Source organism: Epargyreus clarus, unplaced genomic scaffold (assembly GCF_041222505.1).
Source record: "Epargyreus clarus isolate Ecla_fem2 unplaced genomic scaffold, WU_Ecla_fem_2.2 ptg000003l, whole genome shotgun sequence".
NCBI lineage: Eukaryota > Metazoa > Arthropoda > Insecta > Lepidoptera > Hesperiidae > Epargyreus > Epargyreus clarus.
Window position 1 is genome coordinate 6,843,344 of NW_027332211.1, and position 14,505 is coordinate 6,857,848.

Genomic DNA, 14,505 nt, shown 5'->3' on the forward strand with positions numbered 1-14,505 from the left:
AAAACATTTAGTTAAATAAGGTGACGCTCATAAACACGAATTTTATAAGCTGTTTTCCTTATAATTTATATTGTTTTCACCAAAAATTGATTTACAAAATATTTTTACGTTAAATGTTAAGCTTTAAGGTTAATGTTAACATAATACTAGAAAATATAATGTTAAGTCATAGATTAGTAAAGATACTTCGCCGCCTTGAAATTGAATGAAGCCGCAAATGGCTTATTATAGTAAGTTCTTTTTTTGAATTCTTGACAAATAAAAACATTTTTAGAGAAAATTTACGAATAAATAACTAATACTGCGTAATTTACATGATAATTAAATAATTTATAATAATAATTTCAAATATTTTAGGGACATTTTAGCACGGAGACGTGGCAAAACTTTTTTACGCAACTATTTCAATTCTCAAAACTGGGTACATTTTCTTATTAGGAGTGAGTAATCTTTACTAATCTATGTGTTAAGTGCTCAATTGGTCATATTGAATATTTTTTAGGTGTATGAGTTAATACTAAAAAAGCTTATTCGTTAAAATATAGGTATTATTATATAATTTATTATAAAAAATTGAGAAACGTAAGTACTTGGTTTTTTATGTAAACGGGTCATCGATTTTTAATAAAATATTGCATTGAACGTTTAAGTTTTATTTACCCTTACGTAGTCAAAGATTGAATATTGATATTGTAAATGTTATGGGTAATTTTTTTGAAATAATATTGGAGTAGCAGACGAGCATACAGTCCACTTGATGGTACGTGGCTACTTTCGCTCATTGACTTCTAAAATCAAACCCAGATCTAACGTCTTACCTGAGGTCGGCCACAAATGTAACGCTACAGCTGAGGACTAAGCTGGAATGTCTCGGAGAAGTATAGAAGGTAATGTAAAAGTATGTAAAAAAGTAGGTAATTTAGATTACATACTATACTACTACTTAGCAGGTACATAGATAGATAGCGAGTCTTACTGTTCATTGTACGCGGCACGTACAGAAGGTTCGTACCTGCTACTGTCTACATTTGGACAATTAACTTCATTAGCTTATCTTCAATTTCATATTAAATGCTTTGTAACACAATGATACTTGTGTCCAGCATTCTCAATTTTCACACAATCTTTTCCCGTCCGAATTTACTTTGACAATCCCGTTAGCAGTCATTAGCATATAGTAATGAAATTACAATTAAATTATATTGCATTTACTAAATACTTTGGACGGACAGCTTTATATCAAAAATAATGATTGACATCAAATAGGACACGTGTAAAAAGATTTGCAATAATGAAATTAAGGTGCAGAGAAAAGATGCCAAACAATAGCGCTATACCTGGCAACTAAAAGGTAGATAAAATTACTTAATACGGACAAGTATTTTATGTCTAAAATAATACGTAATACATAAGGAATTAAAATGAAAATATATTTATTCAAAACATTTATTTCTATATATAGCAAAATTTAAATTGAAACAGAAAGCAACCAATTTTAATACAATTAATAACAAAACTAAATATGATATGTGATTAAGTTTGACTTAGCGTGTGCTGTGCGGACATGTGATAAACATTACATCCGAAATTACGTAAACAAAATATATCAACAACTAAAATAAAACTTATTTATAAATATAAATTTTGAAATATATTCAAAGCTCCTCATTTGTGGAAATGGTACGTTTAGGTTGGATTATTCATTATTTTCATATATAGTATTGTTACGTCACAACAGTTTATTTTGATAACATGAAAATGCAATGAAATGCAAAAAATTAAGACACATATACGGTTCCCTTAAAACATAGCTATAGGTACATCTATATATATATACTTTGGACAATTGTATTGTATTTTAATTTTATTGAGTCATAAACCTTTTCCACGAATGAAGATCTTCACATTTTTATTCTTTTGCAATTTTTAACAAAACATTAATTTTTGGACAACAGTCTCAAAAAATAAACCATCTCATCATATTATTATGTTTATAAATCCAAAAATATATTTTCTTATATACAATATACAATAATAATTAATAACTTTAGTTGAGAAATTCATTAAACTTACACTTAGTACTAAAGATGTCGCTTGGCTCGTTCATTGGACGCTGTTCGTAAGACCCAATAAATTAACAACAGAAAACATTGCTTATTGCCACCTCGGGAACTAATTTTATATCCTTACATCCCTAACAATTAACCTACTTCATGTAAATTGTGCTTAATACAAACTGAGCAGCTGAACACAATACAGTTATCAGCATGTAAATGAAAAAAGCGCTATGTAAGATTGAATGTTAGTAAACATTCTGCATAGTTATTTCATTAACAGTAAAGACGGCAGGCGAACACTACGACTTAATCGAGAGGCGGAACTCAATGATGGATTGATTGCTTGTCATTATTAGTCGTGCGTAGTAGTCGCCTGTAAATTACCTAATATTAAGTGAATTGCGATCAAAATGCATTAGTAACCATGATAAAATGTTTGCTTCACATAGGGATATCTCAGTCATACTCAGCCATACTCAGTCAGTGGTATAGTCATTTGAAACATTTGTGTATCGTTATATTGTTCAGCTCATCACTCAATTTACATGCTAACAACTGTACTTATATGTTAATACAATATTCAGTTACGTATACATCTCTATTATTGTTCTTTATTGGATCTTCAATCACATTGGTGATACAATTATTTGAATAACGTCCGAGGATTAGACAAGAACCAAAGTTAACTTTCGGAGCGGGAGCACATTTACACCACTTGCCTGTTGGCGTAGCCACGACTCACACATGGGGGAGCAACTCGTTGTTGAGTGAGATGATAAATATCTTTATCGACCTGCAAGTCTTAATCTTGTCTCTGAATACAAGAAAAAAAAACATAGACAATCATTGCAGATTGTTTACGTATTTCCTTTGTTGATACTCATTAAAGAGGGAGAGTCGGAACATCCCCATGCGATACGTCATGATTACGACCAACACTAAAAAATATTTTAATACTCTGATCGATATGATCTATTGGGCTCAAACATTATAACGCATAGCACCAAAAACGGCTTTCGTGTACAGTGAAGATTATGGCAGTCAATCTGTGAATGTGCAACCGCTCCAACAGCAAATATATTTGTAATGCATTAATCTACTTTTATACATGATTATTATTTGTAAGAAAATTTAAATATTCAATCAATGAATGTTTCATCAGTTTGAATTAACTTTTAACGAACATCAAGCAATTCATCGTCTGAATAATGTCCTATTGTACATTTAATCACACATATCTTAGTTATGAAAGTCATTTTCAGGAATTGAACTTAACATCTGAGTCCACTAAATACCTACCTACTTATGAATGTAAAACAACTCACACAATATTTATTGTACACATTACTTAATTACAGACAAAAATCGATATCACAAACATTCAAAATAATGCTAAAATAGATAATAGCTCATGTAATTACAATTTAGAAGGCGTTTCAGGAGATCAATAAATCTTGCTGACACTATCTTATCGCTCAGAATCACAACGATAACAGACATTCCGGTAGTGTTGTAAGGCATTTCAGGAATTTTTCATTCTTATACATTAATAGTAGTCGTTCCTTAAAAACATATCAATACTTTTCATATACACCATTCCTAATTTTGTAAACGGGAATGTGTTATTGCACCAAAAGAGTAATTTCGACGAAAAATTCTCTAAATAAATGTTTTAAACATTGAAATGACAGTTTTATTTCTCTAATTTTCGAGTCGTCCTTTTAGTTCTACTTTACAAATGTATGCTTCTACACTTCTCGAAACGCAACAACTGCCTAAAGTTTTATTAAAGTACAAATTATGGAGACTAGATTCCACTGAGCAAAGCTCCCTATCATACTATTTTCAAATTCATTGAAAACTATAGTAATCCGCAAATACAAAACAAAATTGCTGGTAATGCAGACACTTGCATTGCGTGGTGTTGTGATCAACTCGGTAACTGAAGAGTTACACAATGCTTTACTTTACAGTTATGTAAATAAGCACAAGATTAAAGCTTCGTTTAAATCTACAAATATTGAACATGCCAGACAGGCGTTGGCAGAGAAAATAATATTTTTATACAATATTATTGACGGGCACGACCCGCATATGCGCGGGCTACGATATGTACAAATATTTTAATACAGTCAAAATTATTCCTTGAAAACTCCTCTATCAAAATGATCTGGTGTGATTTTTGTGTAAAATTATTAGAAAAAAAGTAGAAAAGGAAATTTGGAAATAAATTTTAAAACAAAAAATTAAATAAAGTTATAGACAATACAATTTGAGACCATAGATCATAATTGTTTACACAATTTTTTTGTGCCACAAATACTTTGGCTGAGAGAGCGTGAAAACGACATAACCTCGATAAAGATGGCGGCCCAGTGCCAAAAGTTATGATCCCAAAAATGTTAATTTAACTCCATCCAGGTAAACACCTCCCCCGCCCCCCTCCTTTCATCCTTCCATCCCTAGACTTACACAAAATAAAATTGCATCCTGTGACTTTTGCACACTAAGGACTAAAATTTTAATATTTCAAAAAACTAATAATGTAGAAAAAAATATTTCATCTGCCATGAATCATGCCTAACACGTTAAATGTCTGCAAATATAAAAGAACTTTAATACGTTATTCATAATATTACACTTACGCAATTTTAATTTGGACGATGGCCGTACAAGTCAGCCCCATTGTAACAATTGACTTATTTAATTTAGAAAGTGTAAATTTTGTTTATATTGCACCAAAATATTCGTAATTCATACATTTTGTCTACGCACAAATATTTGTACCTTAAGTCGTATTAAATTGCTTGTAACACATTTTGCGTACATAATGATTGCTATTCAAAAGATACAAGTATGTACTATACTTGGAACAAATAAGTATACTTTATGGTCCTAAATTACATGCACTTTTATAATATTCCCCTAAACATCTTAATATTAAGTTTAACAATAAAAATACAGGCACATTATACCCATTTCAATTTACTCCATATCCCGATGCTTTCATAACGTTATCGTTTGGTATACAGCTTGCTTTCCTAATCGATCAAAATTGATATGACAGTCCTTATTGCATGAGTATTAAAATATATTGTAATGTTCAACACACAGAATTACGCAATTACTGCTCATAGATTAGGTCGGCCAACAATCATCTTTAAATTGTACAATATTCAAATATTTCGTCTGTTTAATAAAATAAATTATAATAAAAAGAATAAAAATCAGATAGCATTATATAAAATAAACTAATGTAATAATAATAAGGAGCCTAAACTACAAGCAGTCCGGTTTGCGCGTCAACACTCAGTACAAACAGTCCGATGAGAAATACATTCTAGCAAAGACTAAGTTAAAATAGTATAGGATGATCCATATGTCTAATAAACACCTATCGAAACGCTTACACTAACACATTATCACTCGAAGTGATATAAACACGTAAAACTACAACAAGAGACCACTCCGAGCACTCTTACAGTGTACGAAGCGCCGTCTGGCCACGAACACTATTACTAGACCACTTATGAATATAAGCTTTAAGATGATTCCTACTATTCCACCCCCGTCCCCGCAAACATCATCATGAATTCACTCCTTGTAAAAAAATGTAATTACAATATCGATATGCATCGATATAATCCAATCAATTACTTCTTAACCCAATTGTATATAGTTGATCATTATTAAATATAATTCACACAATTAAAATCCAAACGGCTATAAAATAATAAAATATGCTAAAAAGAGAAAGATTACCTTCATGTTCCAATGGTCTACCATGTAGAAATAGTAAGTTTATATCATTTTTATATCTCGTGACTCGTATATTAAGTAACACTGAATCTAGATGTATTAAAAAATTCAAAAAGCCCTGGTTAAGGCGGAGACAGAGTTGGATAGTTTGGAGGCCTAGTCTGTGGTCGGAGGAATAGTTGAGTATGCTGATATGGCTAGTATCTATTTGACCAAGTAAACCTGTACAACGGCATCTAGGCGAGGTCTTCCCCACTCAGCAGAAACACACGGAACGCCGATTCGTCAACTGCATCCGTGTACAGCTCCTCCTGTTATGACAAAATACATAATAATTATATTGAATATCGATAACAAACAACTGACAGTTAGATGCATTTCTAAAATAGGTCCCAAGATGGTGAAAGGTATTTAAAGTTAGGTAACTGTATATGTGCTTCTACAACAAGAGCATCATAGTAAAGTTACCATTTAGAACACAATTAATATGTTAATAGTCCATGTGTGGAACTTGAAAATTGAGGAAGCTTTTATAGATTATGTTACCTGCGCGAGGTCAACAGAGGGCGCCAAAAGCAACTCGGTGTCCAAAGAGCCGGTCGCGCAACTCGCCATGTGCCTGCAATCATAGGGTGACGTATTATTTATTATACATGAGGCTGTTAGAATCAGAGTAGCCTAACTACAACAAACGATTTACAATATGGAGAAAAGTAAAAGTGTATAGTCCGCTCTGAAGTTGTTGCGAGGAGGTGCAGTCATACAGTTTACTATGGCGACGCGATTCATTTCTATATTCAGAGCGGAAATACAGATAGGTCAAAAATCATTAAAATGCAGTGAGGCCACTCTGGTTCTAGTAGCCTCATATATTATATCATTAAAACATCAAATTAATATTATCTTACATAATATATCATATCTCAAATTAATGTAAAAATATCGTTTACAAATATTGCATTAATTCTTCTTAAAGTGATGAAGGTTATAATATAATATTATAACATAACATCTTTAGACAATATCCGAAAAATGCCCAAATAAAAACTTCGCATATTACATGCGAAGTTTCCTTACTCGCTATCTTCATTGGTAAGCACGTTTCCATGAAGAAAGAGGTCACTCCTGACGGTGTATATGTTGTTTTCAGATATCTCAGAGTGTTCCACCTAAAAATAAACAAAAGATTAAATAAAGCATAAGAATTTTAATTGGACTTCATTAAAGACCCGTGCCAGACAGCGAAAATATTTTAACACATATTTGAATACAGTGAAGCACGGGTATTTGAGTATTTGTTCGAAGCATGCTTCAAATATTTGCACTTTGCCATTTGCTTTGTGGTGTCGGTTTTTTGAGCGCACATCAAAGCGTTCAAACTTTAAATATGTGCAGAGCCTGCTACACATGCGCAAAGTTCAGTTGCTGGGAGACCTATGAAATAGTGACAGGTTAAAAAAATTAAACAAATAAGTGTTCATATGTGTGAGCAAAGTCTTTGTTTTTGTCTGGCACGAGCCTTACGGTAATTTATCCATGAATGGCTTCGGCAGTTTACTTCGAAGGCTTGTATAGATATACATAGTACGCTTTGACTGAATAAGATGAAGATTTTGCTCACCTGCGCATCCTCCTCGAGCACGTACGCGTCGGGCGCTTGGTACGCGTGCGCGCGCGGCAGCGGCCACGTGCAGTGCGTGCGCGCCGCGCGCCCGCCGCCCGCCTCACCCTCACCCCCGTCACCCGCCTCGCCCGCCTCGCCCGCCTCACCCGCCTCGCCCGCCTCACCCGCGTCACCCGCCTCGCACTCCAGCTCACCCTCCCCACACAACGACAGCTCCACGCTCTCGGGCTCCACTTCGACCTTACTCGCTGTGTCCATTTCAGGCGACTCCGGCATGTATGTTACCTAAAAAAAATGTTCGCTTGTATACATTTATTTAATTGTAAATATTTGTACTTGCACTGAAGGGACTGTTATTAACTGCAATGTCTACTAATACAGCTAATAATAACTGAATTACCTTATTAAACAAAGGATATGCAGTGAATAATAATTTAAACAAAAGCATCGGTCGAATACTTACCATGAATAAGTTTTCTGAATCAGTCTTAAGAATTTGTTGAGTATCAATTGAAATAGCAGCTTCAGCTACAGCAGTGTCAACCTTCTCGTCAACTTTATCCATGTGCGTACTAAGTGAATCAATATTGTTAAAATTTTCCTCACTCACTGCAAACATAGAAACAATACATTATAGCCATGAAACAAATACAAAAGTTTATTGATGAATTTAGTATGAAAAATATAAACATTTTGAATATTAATCGTTTGCAAGCGAGATATGTTTACATGGTGGGTACACTATTCGCCCGTGGATACCGCACCATCTCCTTCGAGGCGGCGTGCGTATTGGCGGGGTGCCCTCCTTGGGATCTGGAGGCGGAGGTCTCCCCTGAAATGTATCGGTGGCGAGCAGACCTCCGGCTCCGGGAGGAACACCCCACGCCCAAGGAGGAGGAAGAGCGGAAGTTCCACGCTCTGCAGGCCATGACGGAAAAATGGATGGAGAGGCTGGCCGAACCCACGGCTGGCCTCAGGACTGTGGAGGCTGTCCGTCCCGTGTTAGAGGAATGTTTCCGGCTGGTGCAGGTACTCTCGGGACACGGTTGTTTCGGGAGATACCTGTGCAACACGGTCGGAAGGGAGCCAACCACCGAGTGCCACCATTATGGCTGCGACGAGGATACGGCGCAGCATACACTGGAGGTGTGCCCAGCATGGGCCGATCAGCGTCGTATGCTCGTCGATGCAGTGGGGCCGGACCTCTCTCTCCCCGCCGTAGTAAAAGCTATGGTCGGGAGCGACAGGGAAAGCTGTAAAATCCTTCTGCGAGGAAGTCATCTCGCAGAAGGAGGCTGCGGAGAGGGAGAGAGAGAACCTCGGACCTCCCTATCCGCAGCCGGAAAACCGGGCGTAGGAAAAGGGTTCCCCACGCTCATCTGCTACCCCCATAACGGAGGCATGGCGTAGGACATGGGGGTGTCCTACGTCATAAATAGGCCTCGAGGTGGCGCGCGCGGTGTTCCCGTGCGCACCTCAAAGATGAGCGGATGGAGTAAACTCCAACTCCATCCTAAACGGAGACGGACCCTGCTGTGGGCAAATGCCGCCGGGACCGCGGACGAATGCTATAGCGTACCCGCAGTCCCGGCAATGGGCGTCCAGAGGAACACCGTGGGGTTTTAGCCGGTAAGAGTCCGGCATATCCTCTCAGCTGCCCCCGCGGCAGAGTGGAACCCATGAGGGTACACTATTCGCGGCAGTGCGGTCACGCCGATCTACTCGCAATATCAGCGGCCGGGATGACGGTGCTCGCGTGGCGGACGTGCGGTGGACAAGCGGTTATAGTAAATGTATGTACGCTATTTCGGCGCCGTCATTAATCGGTATCGCCTCGGTGACGGTGGCGGTGGACAAACAGCGGCACGTTACCGAGTATGGTGCGCGAGTTGCGCGGCGGTCGTGCGGCGCGCGCGTCGTGGTGCCGCGCGGCGTGGTCGCGCAGGTGCTCGCGGCGCAGGAAGGCGCGCCCGCACGCCGCGCACGCGTGCCGCCGCTCGCCCGTGTGCCGCCGCGCGTGACGCATCAGCTTGCTCGCCGTGCGGAACGACCAGCCGCAGTTCTGCAAACACAATACTCGCGTTACACATGTTTATTCGATTATGAAATTAAATCAAATGAGATGAGGTGAGGCGAGGCGAGGCGAGGCGAGGTGAGGTGAGGTGAGGTGAGGTGACGTGAGGTGAGATTAGATGAGATGCGATGAGAAGAAATAAAATGAAATGATATAAATTGAAATGAAATATATTTATTTTGTATAGGCCAACGGCGGCACTTACAAATTGTCAGTTACAATATTTTTTCTTACACTACTACCGGATCGGAACTTGACCTCTACTGAGAAGATCCGGTAAGAAACTCATTGGGTTTGTCGTTTTTTTTTTTAATAATAACTATTATCTTTTCCCTTTTTTTTTAAATGCCATCTTTTTTACATGTAATTAATAAAACTATTAATTAGTAATACTTGTACTTGAAACTGATATAACTAGAAATTTACGAACTCCTTTAGACATTTATTTTCTTAAAATGTGTTATATTATTAAATTATTGGAACTTCATCCTTCGGCGAGTGGTGGCTAACTTGGTATCAATTAGCAGGTATAGAACTCGTGATACATACTGATCACCACCTATGATAATACTTTAGAATACTTACCGGTGGTGTAGGGCGTAGTTAACTAGAATTTGTAACCTGGTGACTAACTACGATTAAAAGTAGTTAACTACAATGTAATCATAACTACATGTAGTTAACTACTTTTAATTGTAACGCAACATAACTACAGTAATCAAACTACACATTTATAACACAATACAATACAGAAATAAAATATCAGACAAAAAACAAATAATGTCCCGGAACGTGCATGATCTCCGTATTATATGAAATTAAGAGAGCGCGTGGAGCCGCACCGCGATTTGATACAGTTACAATAAGACAGTTGATAGCTCACCGGGTATCTGCAGGGGTAGGGCTTGTCGCCGGTGTGCGCGCGCGTGTGCTCGCGCAGGCGGCAGGGCTGGCGGAACACGCGGCCGCAGCCGGGCCACGCGCACGCGAGCGCCGCGCGCGGCCGCCGCGAGCGGTGCGCGCGCCCGTGCGCACGCAGACCCGACGCCCAGAAGAACCGCCGCCCGCACTCCTCGCATCTGCACCGTCACAACTCTCATAACTGAACCGCAGTACAAATATGGACAGTATGGAAACTAAGCCTAGTTTATAAAATACTAGCTGTCCCGGCAAACTTTGTACCGCCTCAAAATCTATTTATCAAATATATTTCATATAAAATATAGCCTATGTTACTCGTGGATAATGCGCTTTCCAATGGTCAAAGAATTTTTAAAATCGGTCCAGTAGTTTTTAAGCCTATTCATTACAACCAAACAAACAAAGTTTTCTTCTTTATAATATTAGTATAGAAAATACTTATACTACATCGAGCAATAGGGTTGTCACTATATTATTTTTTAATAATAGTGTTATTTATTTCTATTTTAGCATTTACTGTGCTGTAATGATCAATCAATCGAATTGCAATAACTACGCAGTTTACAAATAATATAAGTAGGTAATCTTACGGCGTCAGCTAATCCCAGCAAAAGACAATAATTATTGTTATTTTATTTTTCATTACAGAAAACAATTTAAACTTGATACAACTTACTTTGATTTTCCATATTTCTACTGTCACTGAATGCTCAAAATGCAATCCTTCCTAACCGACATTGAGTTAAAATTACAGATGAGTGACATGAACTTGAAATATTAAAAAATAAACTCATGTAATTGTTACATTAGAATGATTTTAACATATGTTAAAATAACACAATTAAGAGAGTTTAGAAAACACTAGTTTAATTTTCCAAATGTTTTATTTGTTTTTTGATATTTCATCTTTAGAACAATCTCAATTCATGCAATGACATTTAATAAGGTTTGCCTTTCAACCGTCAATATCATGTTATAGAGAGTTAATTTTACAAGCTAGGGGTCAAATATGAGGTAAGCATTAAAGGGATGTGGGGATCTTTGATTCACTTATTTGTGATGGCATGGAGACCAAAGTAATCTGGATGATGATTATATTATCATGTGCACAACACTAACGTAAGAGGATAGCCAAACTTACCTATAAACAGCATCCTCAGGTTTATGTTCTTCTTTCAAATGCTTAAGTAAGTCTTCTCTCATTTGGAAAATCATGCCACAAGCCTCCTCGGACCCATCCTCTTGAATTATCTTCACTGGACATTCTGTTATAGTTTGTCTTTGTACTCTTGTATTACCATTCTTATTATGGATGTTTTTATGTTTCTTTAACTTCTGTTCACTCATAAATTCCTTTTCGCAATCAGGGGCATCACACTGTTAAAAATAAAATTTAAAAAAATAATGGCATAGCTAATTAAAAATGTCTAACCCCCCAAAAAGTGTACTAAATAAATAAATTCTCTACTCTCTCTACTTATCATCTCTCATCTCTCTATAACTATCTCAACAAAAGATGTTTACATTGACTTGGTACCTACCTGGGTCAAATCAATGAAAATCTTGTTATAATTTAAAAATAAACACTATTTATGTAAGGTCAGCCTGTTTGTATATTTATTGGGAATCATACTGGAATTCATAATGACTATCATTTCGAAAAAAAAAATTGTCCATCTTCCTATAACACAAAAAATAGAATAAAAAAAATACATTATTTTTAATTGAACTAATCACTTACCTTAAATTTATGAGATCTTGCAAAAAATTGATCTACTGATAATTTTTGAATTGCCATGTCATCGGGACTTTGCTCTGCAGGGAGAGTGTAAGAGCCTTCATGTTGCACAGAAGACACGGCAGACAGCGGCACCATGGTCGTGATGACATCAGATTTTTGTTCAACATACACACCTTCCAGCTGTGACCCTTCACCTAATAAAAAACATAAGTTTTACCATTCTATACATACAAAATATTATTAAATATGAAATTATGGTTGTTTATAAATTAAATTTTGTACATGGAGCACCTAAAGCTCATAACTTTTGGTATGTGCGTTGATTTTGCATAGCCCAGAATAGTACACACATGTGAATATTTGACCCATAACTTTCTCTTACTTAAATTAACCCCATAGTTGGTTACAAATTGACTTTCAGAGTTAAACAATAACATTTTAAAAGATATTGTAAAATATGACATGATTGTGCAAGGTTTAAATCAGTGTGCAAATAACATTAAATTTATCCAAAACTTACATTCCTCTAAAATGAGTTTTGGTGAGTTGATAAAATCAAAGCACCATTTTTGTCGCCCATCAGCAATTTTGGATTGCAACAAGTCATTATCAAGTAAAGTTATACCCTGAAACATAAAAACATTTAATGAATCCATATTAATATATTTACCATAACCTTTTAGTTGTTAAGTTAAGATTAGATAAAGAAAAACAAATTATTATTTATATAATCTGTTATCAGTGTAGATACAAAAGTTTATTTTTATAACTCAACAATACAGTTTCCAATGTGATAACTGTAATGATAATGATGATGACGCAGAAAGAATACAATACCTCTCCATCTGTTCCACTGACAAGAAATGAATTAACATTTAGTGGACTGTGATCTTCGGTTTCTATATTACCTGCAGAATAATAAGATAAAATAAAAATACCAATATAGGTCAAAAGAGAAGTTACTTTTGAATGAAATATTAGTAATATATTAGTAAAAGCATGCATAGACTTACATATTATATATAACAATATCAGACACTATTGGGAGTTATAGGGATGACAAATGGACTCTTTTGCTTCTGGGCGGACATAGTTTTCTACTGTTTACTTTGAATAGCAGAAGTTAAACTTTATACACCCCAATATTCAAATAATCAACATTCTAATTCATCTTTATAAGTTATCATTTTTAGCCCCCTTACATCCAGCAATATTATATTTTATTATACATATATTTATAATGCAACAACTGTTTACTACATTCTAGAAAATATAACTTACTGGCAATGTCTGTGCTGGCTCCAAACGAAGGTAAATTATTTCTTAGATTAATTTCAATCTTATTTGATTCAACTGTACTGATTTGGACTTCATAGGGTATAATATCGTCCGTTTTAGTTTTCAGCGGTAGTTTCTTCGCATTCTCCCCTGGCTTAATGTTTTTACGCTTAATAATTTTGCCACCTTGAATCTCACAGATTTTAGATTCGTTTACGTTCAAAGGGCTAATATAAGATTTCCCCTCTGAAGATTCACATGATTGTGCCGTGATTGTCAGCTTCACTGAAGGATTCTTAGATTTCCTTCTCAAAATATTGGGCTTTTGAAACTTTTTTTTGTTAATATTCTTATCGTGTGACACAAACATAGTTTATTTTTCTATTCCATTTGATTACGTCTGCAATATCACAAAAGTTTGAAGCAATATTTCCAATTATTACTAAAATTTACTATTTAAAGTATTGTTTTGTAAAAGCAACATAAACAAAAACGTAAAGTGAATTTTATGTTACTAATATATGAAGTAAATTTATTTAGCGATGCGTAGTAACACAATACCTTACAAGTTGTGCCAATGAAATAATGGCAATAAATTAAAGCTTAAAACTATTTATGTAACAATGTAAAATGTAAAGAATGTGGCTAAATATGTAATAAACATTTTGTTTTTCACTACTTTTTATTTGTGTTTCAACAAAATAAGGTTATTGTGAAGTTTTTGCTAGATCTTTTATTTGAAGGCTGTGGCATAATATATTTTACAGCCAAAGGAAGCTTGCATACAATTGACATAGAGAATCGGAATCCTAGACACTACCGAAAATCAAATTGTTCGTTGGTCACTACAAAACTTCAAAATGACTTGACGGGTTTAAATATTTTTATTAGTAACCTACCTCCATATTAGACATGAGCGGTTCCGCAAAAGAAAATCAGAAAAATATATCTAAAATCACAAAATAAAACAGTCTGACATACTTCCCTATATGGACTATTATACTCTTTGGACATACTTTTCTGTGCGTGTGCCAAACTACTCCACTCAAAG

General features: G+C 35.8%; 1 protein-coding gene across 2 annotated transcripts; it reads right to left on the bottom strand.

Annotated features, from left to right (window-relative positions):
- Window positions 1-5,923: 5,923 nt before the first annotated feature.
- Window positions 5,924-14,424, bottom strand: LOC140751815 (uncharacterized). Of its 2 annotated transcripts, none has more exons than XM_073085883.1 (13): window positions 14,354-14,424; window positions 13,458-13,854; window positions 13,014-13,084; window positions 12,697-12,802; window positions 12,177-12,370; window positions 11,577-11,812; window positions 10,398-10,593; window positions 9,313-9,502; window positions 7,904-8,049; window positions 7,438-7,725; window positions 6,894-6,985; window positions 6,363-6,435; window positions 5,924-6,127 (listed from the first exon to the last, which is right to left on the bottom strand). In XM_073085883.1, the coding sequence occupies exons 2-13, from the start codon at window positions 13,822-13,824 to the stop codon at window positions 6,053-6,055; spliced, it is 2,034 nt and encodes a 677-aa protein (XP_072941984.1). In that variant the 5' UTR covers window positions 13,825-13,854; window positions 14,354-14,424; the 3' UTR covers window positions 5,924-6,052. The 2 variants fall into 2 exon arrangements, with proteins under 2 accessions (XP_072941984.1, XP_072941976.1); XM_073085875.1 differs by lacking the exon at window positions 14,354-14,424 and adding an exon at window positions 14,016-14,191.
- Window positions 14,425-14,505: the final 81 nt, after the last annotated feature.

What these genes read in the sequence shown, in the direction of transcription:
- LOC140751815 (XM_073085883.1), bottom strand. Translation starts at nt 13,824, where the DNA reads ATGTTTGTGTCACACGATAAGAATATTAACAAAAAAAAGTTTCAAAAG. An exon ending in CCTGAGGATGCTGTTTATAG is followed by an intron (nt 10,594 to 11,576) that starts GTAAGTTTGGCT and finishes GTGACGGTGCAG; the next exon opens with ATGCGAGGAGTGCGGGCGGC. An exon ending in ATTCAGAAAACTTATTCATG is followed by an intron (nt 7,726 to 7,903) that starts GTAAGTATTCGA and finishes CATTTTTTTTAG; the next exon opens with GTAACATACATGCCGGAGTC.